The sequence below is a fragment of the Letharia columbiana genome (assembly GCF_014066305.1).
Source record: "Letharia columbiana isolate WasteWater2 chromosome Unknown Sc0000008_s0, whole genome shotgun sequence".
NCBI lineage: Eukaryota > Fungi > Ascomycota > Lecanoromycetes > Lecanorales > Parmeliaceae > Letharia > Letharia columbiana.
The window spans coordinates 142192-156661 of record NW_023501044.1 but is presented as its reverse complement, the minus strand read 5'-3'; the positions used below and the strand labels follow the sequence as shown (position 1 = coordinate 156661).

The following is a 14470-nucleotide window of genomic DNA, read 5'->3' as shown; positions in this document are numbered from 1 at the left end:
ATGGTACCTACGCTGCCGGGTCGACTGGTCATATCGAGTTTCGGTTAAGCTCACGTCCGAGTAAATCTCGGATGCTAGGCTTCCAAGGGCATACTACGATACGTTCCAGATCCCTATGCGGCTCTCGAATACCGTGTCATCCACCGTATCCAACGCGATGCTTGCCGTTCCCACTCGGTGGACTCGTGGTATTTTGAAGTGAACTCGACTTAGACAAGCTGAAGCACGATTGAAGAGCAGGAACCTGCCAGGACAAGGTATACCGTCTCTTCCCTCCAACACCACGAGGGGGTGGGTTCACTTTTAAATATCCATCCAAAACTCCCACTACAAAATAGATCATCGGACTCATACACGTTTCACTTTAACAAAAATCTACTTTGGGTGAGACCAAATGTGGCACCCTAAAACCCCACAAAACCTAATTATAGGTCCCCCCTCTCCCTTCCCACCCCCTAAAAAAAATTAAGAATAGGTTCTCGCTTTTCTTGAAAAACAATCGTGTATAGACTAGCTCTTCTAAGTTAGATCTTCTAGGGCCTATACTCTTCAGACACAGCATTAGAAATGAACTCTACTTGTTACTAGATATCTGCTTAGATCTATAGAATTTTCGAATAGAGCTGAGCTAAGTCGTACTTATATTATTTACTCGATTCATTTATTACTCTAATATCTATAGATAGTTACTCTCATATTAGATCTCTTATCTTAGATCTTACGACTTCTTCTATCTTATATCTAATAAATTCTATCTCTCTTTCTAGACTCGGAGCTTTAGGCGATATAACTTATCGATATCTCTTTCGATAGTTAAATAAGAGATTAGATTATATATCTTATTACGCTCGTTTAATATTATATCTAGTCTCGATATTATATAGAAAAGAATAGAGTTATTCGTATATAATCTAAATAATAATTATACTTTATATTTATTAAGATATATCGATAAAGTAAGTTTCTAGCGCGAAATTACTAAGTCGAAGAAATAATTCTTATTCTAAAACGATAGTTTCGTCGTTAATACGAAATATCTATTAAAAGTAAGATTATTAGTATTAAATTAATATAGATATCGATTAATAATAAGTAAGTAAAGAAGTTATTATATCTACTTTTCGAATACTAAACGTCTTTAAAAGAGTAGCTTCTTTCTTCTTCGAATTCGATATTAATCGAAGTCGTTAGATAAAAAGCGATATCTTCTTTAATCTAACGTTATATTCAATATCGAGCCTAAGAATTATAGCGATATTTTTATCGAAATCGAATATTATTTATTAGTTAGTCTTATTAACTCTTTCTAGCGCTATAAATACGACGTCTTAATTATAATAGAAGAATATTAAGAACTAGCGTATATAAAGAAGACGTCTAATATATACTTAAGATAATATTTATTAATAACTTTATATTTATAGAGATAGATATTCGAGATAGACTCTAATCTAACTAGATTAAGAACGATAGCAATATTTATATTCTTACGAGAAACGCTCTTTAGCTAAAATTTAATCTTCTAAGAAATAAGCTCTATAAATATATCGTACGTAGATATTAGTATACTAACGGCGAATCGAAAAGTATATAAAGATTAGTCGAATCTAATACTTATAATAATTTTTATTAATATTATACTTCTATAACGCTAAGAAGAATTTATTTATTTATTAAAGTTTACTTAGCATATAATTATAGAGCGATTTATATCTTTTTAATATTAATTATATAGTCTAAACCTCTTTCGATATAATATTAAATACTATTTACGATTCTATCTCTTATTCTCTATAATATAAGATTAGAAATTTAAGAAGACTACTAGTCGTCTTTAATAGTATAAATATCTAAGCTAATAAACTTAATAGAAGACTCTAATTTAAGATATAAATCGCTTAAACTTTATCTTCTTAGTATTCGAAAGGCGTAGTAAGTCTTCTATATTCAAGTATAGTGGGAAAGCGTTAAGCTATTAGATTCGCTTCGTAGTATAATATAATATAGATAGTCGTTAATATAAGGAGTTGGAGAAGCGCATTCGAGTAATTTTCTAAATGTTATTACGAAGTTAGTCTAGAAACGAGCTAAGCTCTAATTTACTTAATTCTCTTTATTTTCTAAGTTAAACGAGCGTCAAAGACTATCTAAATATATTTCGAGAAAATCTATAACTATAGGATAATACCGTTATCTCAGTATATTCATTAATTCTCCTTTATAGATGGAAGCTGATTTAGTTATATCTGATAACTAGTTAGTAAAGAACGCCTAGGTGTCTGAGCTAGCGAATTCCCCATTATTGTAATCGATTCAAAAGTGAGTTCAGTCTCAGCAACTTGCCAGAGCTTTAACGTTGAAAATCTCAGAAAGACTGGCAATGACGATCTTAATCGCTCACTGCCAGCTATTTTTAGCCTAGACTTCTTATAGAGCAACACTCGGTTAGTCCCGGAAGCTCCCGCTTAGGAACGCCCCTCGCGAAGACCGTATTAGTCCAACACGCCCAGGACCTACATGAAGCTTTAGTGACATGAGTTCTGGGAGAAAAGATTTTTTGTTCGACATTTTGTGATTAAGCTGCACCGGAAAGGGCGGTAAATGAAGACACGTGTGTCTTCTTCATAACATCTTGTGCAAGAAGTTGACACCGGCGATAGTGCAGTCGCCACCGCGCGCAGACCAACGATCCCCTTCTTCGAACACACTACCCTAAAGAATTACCACGCCATCAAGCTCACCATCACAGAGCTCAGCGACAGCTAATCAGTCTTTGCAACCGCACTTGATAAGTCCGGCTGTGTCGATGTGGTGGTCAACAATACAGAGTACAGTAGACATTTTGAAGAGCTATGAGATAGCTAGATCAGGACTGCTACGCTGCCACCGGCTGGCATGACAGGAGAGTTTAAGGAAATCTCTCCTTCCAATACTGACAATGTCCCACCAGGTATGGAATCACCTCATGACACTGATGAGGCACCAGCAGGCCCCTCCATACCACCTCCTCCTATACCAGCTGCTGCACGACGATCCAAGCGACAGCCTACCCCCGCAACAGCCGCGTCATCGCGCCCACAGAGAGAAAGGAAGCTGTTTGATCCTCACGATTTCTTCAAACGGTACGGTGAAAAGGCACAAATAGCCACGGCTATACTCGAGCCGCAGACGTATCACGAGGCAATTACAGGACCACATGCACGCTGGTGGAAGTTCGCTATTGCCAAACAGCTCCACGATCTCATTGCAGCAGGCACATGGGTACTGGTGGATCTCCCCCTAGGCAGGAAACCAATCACATGCATTTTACTTCAGTCATTCAGAACCTAATCCTTCCAAATTAGGTATAGCGCCGAGGATTAGCCCTAGCCCTAAGCTACTATACATAGTAAACAATTGTTTCCTACCAAATTTGCTCTTCATAATCCAACAAAAACCCCTCTAGTATTTCTATCTTTGTACTCTCAAATTATAATTTTTTATTCTAAAACTTAGTTTAGTCAATCTATACTAGAAAATATATCCGATCGTCTATAGTAGAGTTATAAATTTATATACAAAGTTGAATTGATTTCGAAAATTTGTTATCTCGGTCTCGGCGTTTATCGAATAATAGCCTCGTCGTCTTCTGAAAAAGAAAGTTACAGCTTCGCAACTTAGCTATTATTTCTCGTTCACCTTCAGACCTTAAAACAGCTACTCTATAATCTTATTAGAAGAATCTTTTCTAATAGACACGTCTGCGTTAGATTAAAGTTTATGTAAATCCTTAGTCGCTAGCTTCTTTAAAGCGAATCTATTCTTCGAGATTTAAATCTAATAGATATAAAAGCTAATTTAACAGTTAAATATTTCTAGTAGAAGTATTACCTTTTCTAAGTAGCCCTTAGATTTACTAATAGAGGCTCTATCTTCGTCTAATATCTTCGTTAAACGGAGGAAAAGATAAGGGAAGAAATATGGGCGTTAGTTGAAGCTATGAAGTTAAGAAGACTCATAGACTTTTATAGTACTATCTATCTACTTACTCGAAACAGAGGATTAAACTAGAATACTTAATAATAATATAACGTAATACTATATCTTTCTACTTATCTAAGATTAAAATCGATTCGAAATAATCTTATTCTTAAGTATAAATCTTAGCCCTCTTTTATAAAAGACGCTTTCTCTATATCTTAAATATTTTACGTAATTTCCTCTAACTTCTATCTAGTTTAATACTTATAATATAATCTTTAGATTTAGATTATAATAATAAAGCTATTTATAAGATTACGACTAAGCTTAACTTCGTATTAGAAATTAATATACTTCTTCTCTCTTTTTATTTTAATATTCGATCGCTTCTACGTAGTATAATCTCGATAAATTAAGATTATATATTTCTTTCTAATTTAATAACTAAATTTACTTTTAATATATTAAATCTCTTTTAATTAATAGATAATCGACGGCTTCTACGCGAAGTAATATTAATAAATAAAGATAATAATATCGTTATATTAAGACCTTAGTTTTAATTATTATTACGCTCTATAAGAATCTTTAATAATCGTTAACGATAAGTTATTTTTCTTTCGACGGCTTTTAATACTTTTAATAAATGCATTAAACTAAGCGCATAATTTGCTAAAGCACGCTTTTTATTTTTATTCGATTTTTAATTACCTCGCAGGGTAGATCTACTAAATCGATTGAATTTAAGGTTCTTAAGCGTGGTTTAACTTAACTTCGATGCTCTTTTCGGTGGCATAGCTTAATCCTCGAGAGGGTTTAATGTAGATACTTCCGTCGTCGAGACGGCGCATTCGGCGAGAAAGGCTGAAAGCTGTTGTTCTGCCCATTTCAACCGCAACTCTAAAGATTCGACTTACTTTCGCGCTTCTTCGGCGTAAGATCGCGCGTTCTTAGCCTCGGAATGATATCGCTTGACTATACTTGCCCACCCTTGTAGTACGCAATGATTTTCTGTATCCTGGAATTCTACCACCTGCCGCCGCCAGAATTCCACTTACTGCTTAATATTATCGACCTCTAATTGCTGATAGACCCGATAGTCTTTCCAGAGGTCCACTTGAGTCGGCCTCTCTGCAGATTATCGTTCTTCCAGCTATACCTCTATTTTCTCATCTATTTCTTTCTTCTATCGATAGTTTAAAAATTTCTTTTATTCCCTCAATTCTTCCTCGAATTAGCTATATTTACTCTCTTAGTAATAAAAGACGTAAATATATTCATCCGTGTGTTCGGCATTATAGACATTAGATACCGGCCGAATCGGACGGCTTAATCTCCTACCCGTATCCATTAGAGTGTTATAAACTTATCTCGCTTCCAGCTCGCTCCTCTTCTTTATCTGACGACGAGATATCAGTAATTTCATTAAGAACGCAGCGTATTCCGAAAGAACCGCTAAAAGCTGCTTCTTGATTTATTTCAACCGTTTCTCCTCGGCTAGGAGCTTTTCCCGCTATCTTTCTATTGTTCTCAGCTATTCCCTTTTGTCGTCTCTCCCACGCTTGTTCACATATACTTCAGAATCTGTTCGCTATATTGCTTCCACCGCTCGTCGAGCCCTTTCCATTCCCCTCTTCAACCGATCGATCCATCTTTGAAAATAGGTCTGATACTTCTTCCAGTCCTTCAACTTCTTCAGACTTGCTGTGAGCTCTGGACCTTGTGGGTACCGCTGCCGTTCCATATCCTCCTCTCTTGCAAATTCCGGATGATACTCACATCTCCGTTGCTGAGTGTCGAGAAAACCCTGCCACCGTCGTAGTTCTTCATTACATCGACCTCTTTCTTATCTCCAGTGCCCCCGAATAAAATCGGCCTCCGTTAAAGAATTATTAGGACCTGGTTTATAGCCATACCAGCCGTCGTAAAAAATTTCCTCGTATTATTCAGCGTATCGATACCAAATTTCTCCACCGATAGAGACTTTCGTCCAGAGTGGTGTTAGTCGGATCGGACGAGTCGGTCTTTCCACTCATCTTTATTAGAGTATCGTATACTTACTTAACTTCGACTTTATATCGCTTTAACTCTTTTTTAAAATCTTTAACTGAAGTTTAACTTAAGCTACGAAAGTAATTAGAGAGAGAAATTAGAGGTTCGCTTAATCTAGAGAAATAATTTCTAAATTTTCTCGAAGCGTTAATATTATCGTCTATGTTAAGAGAACTAATCGAGACTAGAAGTTTAAAGTCTTCTTATCGAAGTTTCGCTTTAAGGTCTTTCGAATTCACAGATTAAGTGTAATATATATTACGAGTTATATCTCTAAAAGTAAAATAAAGTATTAGTTTTACGATCTTAAATTTAAAAGATTTAAGTCTCTTAAATTACACTTCTTATCGTAACTTCTTCTATATCTCTATAGTTATATTCGACTTATCCTCTATTTTAAAGAATCTAAGAAGAAAAAGAATATTAATATCACTATTCAGAGGTAAGAAAACTTATCTTTCTCACTCGATTTTCGCAATCGCCGCTATAACTTCCGGCTTATATAGATCTTTTACTAGAATCTTTATAATAGATAAGAAAGAGAACGCTATCGTACTTAGAGATGTGAAAATGAGAATTAGTAAAGTAATAGAGTAGTAAAGTAGTAGAGTAATGAAAAATAAAGCTATTGATAAAGCGATCGGCGCTCGAATAATATCTCAGCCAATCGTCTTTCGTATTAAAGAGCGATTCTAAAACGAGTAACCTTCTCTAACTTATAATATATAAAGTGCGAGACGTTTATAGTTAAGTCTAAAAGATAATAGAGTAATCTTTAATCTAGTTATTTAATAAAGTATAGTCGTATATTAAACTCTAGCTATTTACACGAACTTAGATTAACTCGAGAGTGAAATTCTTCGATATAGTAGACGCTAGAGAAGCTAATTAAATTCTTTATCTTTATACTAAGATATCGTAATATCTATTATTATTCTCTATTAAATATAGTAGTAGAAAGACTAAGTAGTATACGAAGGTTAAGTAGATAAGATATATCTAATTAAAAGAACTTATTCTTTAAATAAGCATCTACTAAAGATTTATCGCTTTATTCTTTTAATTAAAAATTCTTAAGATAAACTTAAATAATTATAGGCTTATTATAATACTAAAGATATACGATATAACGATTAAAAGAGCGTGAAATAGAGCGTAGAATTAAGATCGATATCTATCTACGTCTAAGTTTATAGTAGATATTTTAAGTCGAGAAAGTACTCTCGCTATAGATTAGTCTAGATCTTAAATATAATTAACTTTAGATAATAAGTCGAAGAATCTTAAGAAAGGCTTTATATTCGAAAGTAATTTACGAATCTGCGATATCTTTCTAGATAAGCGAGGTATCGAATTTAGTAGTTAATAATTTTATATTATATTTAATAAGCGAGGAGAGATTATATTTAAGAATATATGTCGAAAAGAAGTATAAGTCGATTATAACGACGAGGACTCTTCTCGCCGAAACTAGTTTATCTAAATCCTCTTCGATATATATAAGAATATTTAAATAATAATAAGTAATCTAATCTTCAAGGTCGAGTGGCTGAAAAATCGCGAATTTTATCTAGCTGAGTATATGGCACATCGTAACGCCTACTTTGAAGATTGTCGAAATACTCTCTCTTTACTTAGTTAGCTAGACATGAAAAGCTAGTAAATAACCGCGATACTCACTACACAACATTCTTCCAAATAAGAGTCTCTCAGATAAGAGTCTCCCAGACAAAAGCCTTTTAGATAATAATCTATTTATTTATTAAAAAAAGAGCTTAAACGCGATAGCTTTAATATAATTTATAAGATCGTTAATATAAATATAAACGACGTATACGCTATTAAAGAGTTTTATTACGATAATTAAAAGAAGAAGGTTAATATCTTAATAAGTCTTTTATATATAAGTGTAATTATTAATCTAAAGATTAGTTCATATCTAACTTTTCGCAAAGAAGTATATTGTGAAATTCGTGAAGTTCTTAAAGAAGTAGAAATCTTTATTAGTAATAAAATATCTATCTCTTAAAAGCTTAACCTACTAAGATTTCATCACTAAAGAAGAAACTCTTTAAATTCTTTTTTAAGAACTTTAGGCTCTTAACTATTTATATTCCCACTCTTCACCTCTAGCGTATCGAGATATTAAGTCGATAAACATTCTCGTTCAATCTCGAATACCCTTTATTATTAAACTCGTCGACTTCGAATTTATAAAAAACGATTTCTTCTTAAAAATCTTCTACGAATTAAATAAATATATCGCTCTCGAGATTTAAGAACGTTATTATTATATAGCTATAATTAATATATAATTATTAGAAGTAATTATATTATAATATAAATACGATCTTTTTTAGTTAACGCGAGAGTGTAAGAGTAAGTCTTAGTATTAAGATATTATTTAAAAAGCCGAGAAAGAAAAAGAAGAAGGGAATACTTTAATAAATCTCATCTCAGTTAAGATACTAAGAATAGATTATTAATATCGAAGATCTATAAGTAATTACTTAGAGAAAATATATCGTCTAGAATTTTACGAAATCTTAACTATTAATATTAAATATATAATATCTATAGAAAAGACGATCGATTAGAACGACGTAATAAGGATTAAATTCGTTATAACGTAATTTCTTTAATATACTCAATTAGATAGGGGTATTTTATTAGAATTTTACGATATAGAAGATATATCGAAAATAATCGAAGTGGCTTCGTCGAAGCGTAATCGTCGAGAGGGAACTTACTTTTATAATCGGCCATCTCTATCGTTAGTTAACTAGTATTCTTAGAGATTTACACATATCTAGAATTCTTAATCTAGAGATATTTTTAATTTAACGCTAAGTAAGTAACGGCGATAATAGATAGTTTAATCTATCTTCGATAATACTCGAAGAAAAGAATAATTAAAAAGATTATAAGTATTAATTATATTTAAAGTTAATAAAGATTCTTTTAAGTCGTTTAACTTTTAAAATAATAAGTAGAGATTTAAATAGAATAAGCGTAGTATTAATATTAATTATAAGAAATATAATTCTATAATATAGTCTTATTAGATATTATAGCTAAACTCTAATAAGATATCGCTAATAATAGATATTATAAGTCTTATTTAAGCTATAAAGTCTATCTCGAGAGTGCTTTATATTACGAGATAAATCACGCGAGAATTCATATAGAAATAAACGAGGTCTTCTTTAGAAAGGACGTCTCCCTTAGTAGCGAAAGTAAGTTTAAAAAAAATCGAGACGCCTTTATTAAAGCGTAATATTTACGATAATATAAGAGTATTACTAATAGAGAATCTAGACGACGAGAACGAGAGTAAAACTAAAGTATATTATTCTTAATAAGATATATTATATATACTAATCGATCTTTATTAAGATAATTAACTTTAATAGTAAATATATTTAGATAAATATTAAAGATAAAATTATATTAATATAAAAAGAAGATTACTTTCTTAACGCTAGTCAGATACTAATACTAATTAATAAGAATTTTAGAGATATTAAATATCTTCTATAGCTAATAAAATAACGTATTAAGATCGAGATCCTTTCATCTTTAGTAGATATTACTTCTTCGAGCTCTTGAATTAGCTTCGAGCATAAATAAATAATCTATAAGTATTTCGAACTAAAGTAGAAGCTATAATCATTAGTAGATTATAGATTAAAAATTTAGCGAAATAATTACAGCGAGTCTATAGAGTATATTAATAGCGTTTCTAAGTAGATATAATATCACCCTTAATTTATATAAGGGTCTATTCATAATTACTTCGCCTAGTAGCTTTCTAGATTCTTCGTTATTAATACGCTTACTTAACCTATTCTAATACGCAAGTTAGACTTTCGAATCAGAGTTAGATAAGTATCCGATTAGTTACATATCGAAATATTCGAGATTAGACGAGAGTTTAGATATAAAGATTTATATATAGATTTCTAAATTAAGATAGAGTTATATCGAAGATACGATCTAAGTAATTTAGAGAATAGACTACGTAGCTGAAAGTTAATATAAGAGCTAGTATAAGAGCCAGCAAAAGAGTTAGAGCTTTTAGAATTTATTAAAATTATAGATTTTTCTATCTCTATTATTATTCGAAGATTAGACTTTAGAATTAACGCTATCTATATTACTAAATTTAATAATTATTTAAGATATATAATAAGAGAACTTAAAAAGTAATTAGATTTTAAGAAATATATAATTATATAAAGAAGTAGTAAGTATTAAGATATATATATAGATTTCGATATTAGAATAAAGTAATATCGAGAATATAAACTATCTAAGCTAGAGAAGCGATTCTATAACTTAAAGTATACTTCGAAAAGATCGATAGTAGAAGTAGAGCTTAGTTATATCGAATCTCGAATCTTAATATTAAATATAATCTTAGCGCGAAATAAGAGCTTTAAGTCTAAAGATATCTAAAATCGAGATTTATTATTAATATTATTAGAGGGGTTTATTCTCGATAAACTAATCGAAGTAAAGAATATAGATAAGACGAATTTAGACTTAGACGTAGTAAACTTAAGAAATAATATTATATCTCGCGAACTCTATTCGATATAACGAAACGCTTAATCGATATTATTAATTCGTTATATAAAGAATGTAATATTATCGCGCCCGTTAGAACGTAATATTAAATCTTCTCTTCTTAAACTTATAAACTCTTATTTATCTTTCGTTAAAAGTATATAATATAAGATTTAGAATTCTCGATCTTAGCTTTCGAAATTAATAGAAATAAAATCTTAATTAAGACTATTTAATTAAAAAACGATCTCGCACTATAATAGCTTAAATAATCTATTTATATTAATATAATTAAGAGTTAATAATAAGATTTAATCTATACTAATCTTAGTATTAAATATTATATTATAGATTAATAATATATATCGCTAAGCCTCTTTATAATAAGCTTTATAAGAAGATATATATATTTCTAAAGATAGCTAGAACGAGGAAATTAACGGATTTATAAAATAAAATTAGAGACTAAAAGTAGTAGTTAAATAAGTAGAGCTAGAAGAAGAGAGTAGAAAGTAGATAATACTATTCTAAAGATAATATAATATAAATCTTCGCTTAAGGATTAGAAGCGGTAACCGTATCTAAATCTAGCTTTCTCTTCTTTTCGTTATAATTAACGTTAGCTATTAACGATTTATCGATAAAAATATAATTCGAGATATATAACGACGATATTCTCTCGATTATTACAGAGGGTAATTTAAGATATAACGCTAACTTTTATACTCTTTATAAATTCTTAAGAAAATTCTAGTCGAGATATTTAAGTTATTATTAATAAATTCTTACTTCTCTAATACGAATAAGTACTTTATAATATAGCTATCTCGCGATATAATTATTCGAAAAAAGAAGAGATATTCATATTTAAGTTAATTAACTTCGAAATATTATCGATATTCTCGATATTATAAAAAGAAGAAGATTCTAATAATAGACTTTTAAATTTCTAATATTACGTTAATATTACTTTATATATATATAAAATATAAAGATAAGCGTACGATCTAAGGCGCTAATAGCTAAGTTATTATATTATTAAATCTATACTTATAATACTTACTACTTAAAATAATTATTAAAATAATATTAATCTTATATAAAATATATAATATATAAATCTTCTTAATCGCCCCCCGAGCTCTCTTATATAATTTCTTCTTTCTTCGTCTTACTTCGTTATTAATAGCTATATTCTCTTAATTTCGATAAATAGATAATCGTTTAGCGAAGATTATCGATAATATAAATATATTAGCTTAGCGAACTTTTATAAATTCTAATAACTTTATTATAGCGTTATATATAATAAGATAAGAGTATAAAGAGAGTAGTATCGTAAGTAGCTATATTAAACGACTTAGCTTATTTTAGAAACTATATTTAAATTAAGAATCTAGAATAAATCTCTAATCTATCTTAGAGTATATAATTTTCTAAAATCGATAGGCAGTAGCGGTAGCTTATCTATTATTAAAGCCTTTTCACTTTATTAATTAATAAGATTAGAATAGATGCTAGAGAGTAGAATAAAAGCGAATACTTAAGTCATAAATGGGTGCTTAAGCCAGAAGTGGATACACCGCAAGAGCAATGGTTGAGCAATAGGACGAACTTTGCACTCAACATCGCTACCGTATAGCATTATTCGTACTGCTAAATGTATGCGATGCGGCATTGGATCCCTCGATATTCATGTGCCTTCCGAAGTCTCAACTGAACCAGCGCTCGCCTCTCCCTCCAACGCCAGACGTTCCAATCCTCATCCCGCCGCGGCTATGCTACTGGTACTGAACCCACGTCCTCACGCTTCGGCTACTACGCCACTTTTGCTGCCCTTGCAGCCGCTGGAGGCGCCGGCTACTTCTATCTCATCCATGGAGGCGTTCCGGATATGAAAAAGGGGAGTTCGGGCGAAAAAAAAGGCGTGTTCCCACTAAAAAAGGAGGACTATCAGCAAGTATACAACGAGATTGCGAAGCTACTGGAGGAGAAGGACGACTATGACGACGGGAGTTACGGACCGGTGATTGTACGATTGGCGTGGCATTGCAGTGGAACGCAAGTCTCGAGCGCCTCTCCATCCTGAGCCCAAACGCTAACGAGAAATTTCAGCTACGACAAGGAAACCAACACCGGCGGCTCAAATGGCGCCACCATGCGCTTCGCCCCCGAAGGTGACCACGGCGCAAACGCCGGCTTGAATGCAGCCCGAGATTTCCTCGAACCAGTCAAAGGTACCCAACCACAACCCCCAGATCTTCTCTACGCCCTTCTGACTCCCCCTTCCTAGCCAAAAACCCCTGGATAACCTACTCGGACCTTTGGACACTCGCCGGCGTCTGTGCCATCCAAGAAATGCAAGGTCCCTCCATCCCCTGGCGTCCCGGCCGCACCGACCGGGACGTATCCATGTGCACGCCCGACGGCCGGCTCCCGGACGGCGCCAAAGAGCAATCCCACCTCCGCGCCATCTTCAATCGCATGGGATTCGACGACCGCGAAATCGTCGCCCTGTCCGGCGCCCACGCCCTCGGCCGCTGCCACACCGACCGCTCCGGCTTCGACGGCCCCTGGTCCTTCTCCCCGACGGTCGTCTCGAACGACTATTTCCGGCTGCTGCTGGGGGAGAAGTGGGCGTGGAAGAAGTGGGACGGACCGAAGCAGTACGAGGATGCGGGAAGCAAGTCGCTCATGATGCTGCCGACGGACATGGCGCTCGTCAAGGACGCGAGCTTCAAGAAGCACGTCGAGCGGTACGCCAAGGATGACGGGGTCTTCTTCAAGGAATTCCGCGACGTCATTGTCAAGTTGTTTGAGCTGGGGGTGCCGTTTCAGAGCGCGGAGGATGATCGCATGACGTTGAACGCTTGAGGTTCTGAAAAATTGATGAGAGAATCCGCTTGCTTGCTTGCTTACTCACTCGAGTCATATTAAGAAGAAACATCGGTCTCTCATGCTGTGAGAGAGGGAGGACCCGGGGGTGATGTGTGGCCGGGTTAATGATGTGCCCGTCAGTACCTGATTGCATCTTGAGCGATTGGCGTATTCCCATCCCCATTGATAGAACAGACAGGGGAGTCCATCGGTCTCCCACATTCCCAGTCACCTTAGATAGCTAGATAGCGACTAGATATGTGTATTGATTGATTGATGAATTGCAGGTCCGCTTCTTTTTTTCTTCTCGTTTTTCCCCCTTTCTTTTCTTGCGAGAGAATGGCTTAAGATGTAAATGTAAGATGGGGTTCTGTTCGAGGAGATATCCTAGAGTGATTTTGCTGGTGAAAAGACTCAACCTTACCAGATTTCTCATATGATGGACAGTTCTGTACCAATCATGAGTGTTAGGCGGTCAAAGACTCGTCCGTTAATGGGTGAATACCCCTTATCACCTGAGATGTTTACTCGCGAAGACCTTCTGTACGACATTTCTCGCGTTTCAACCGACTATCAAGAACTGGAATTACGGAGCAACTCAGAAGCCTCTCTTCCCGGTCTAATACACATGCGCCGGGGCTGGTCTGGTGGGTGGAAAGCACACCACGAGCATGGCGGCTGCTCCATCCTACTCTTTCGCACCACACCCGAGTGGTCCCAGCCTGAGGATCCAGGATCGCGTTGGACGACTGAAGATGGTAGACTGTAGGCAAGGACTAGGTCAGATCTCGAATGCACGATGAGGGTCGAGGATACTCTGGATTCTGGGTTACTGGATGCTCTTGTTGCATGTTGGATTGCAAAGCAATGGTCTCATATTGTAACAACCCACAAAGGACGAAGTGAAAAAACATCGAAATAGCTGTGTATGTTACGGATTCCCTCACCGGACATACCGGACATACCATGTCTCGGTGGTCTAGGCACCGCACACACCATTTCTGCCTCCTGT

The 14470-nt window shown here is 34.3% G+C and overlaps 2 protein-coding genes across 2 annotated transcripts; both read left to right on the top strand.

The window, feature by feature from the left end:
* Nucleotides 1-2895: 2895 nt before the first annotated feature.
* HO173_003389 (uncharacterized protein) lies at nt 2896-3330 on the top strand (the record flags this gene model as incomplete). The annotated part of the gene is made up of 1 exon (XM_037305316.1): nt 2896-3330. The coding sequence occupies one exon, from the start codon at nt 2896-2898 to the stop codon at nt 3328-3330; it is 435 nt and encodes a 144-aa protein (XP_037167724.1).
* Nucleotides 3331-12475: 9145 nt separating this feature from the next.
* Nucleotides 12476-13455, top strand: HO173_003388 (uncharacterized protein; the record flags this gene model as incomplete). Its single annotated transcript, XM_037305315.1, has 3 exons — nt 12476-12624; nt 12697-12818; nt 12875-13455. The coding sequence occupies 3 exons, from the start codon at nt 12476-12478 to the stop codon at nt 13453-13455; spliced, it is 852 nt and encodes a 283-aa protein (XP_037167723.1).
* Nucleotides 13456-14470: the final 1015 nt, after the last annotated feature.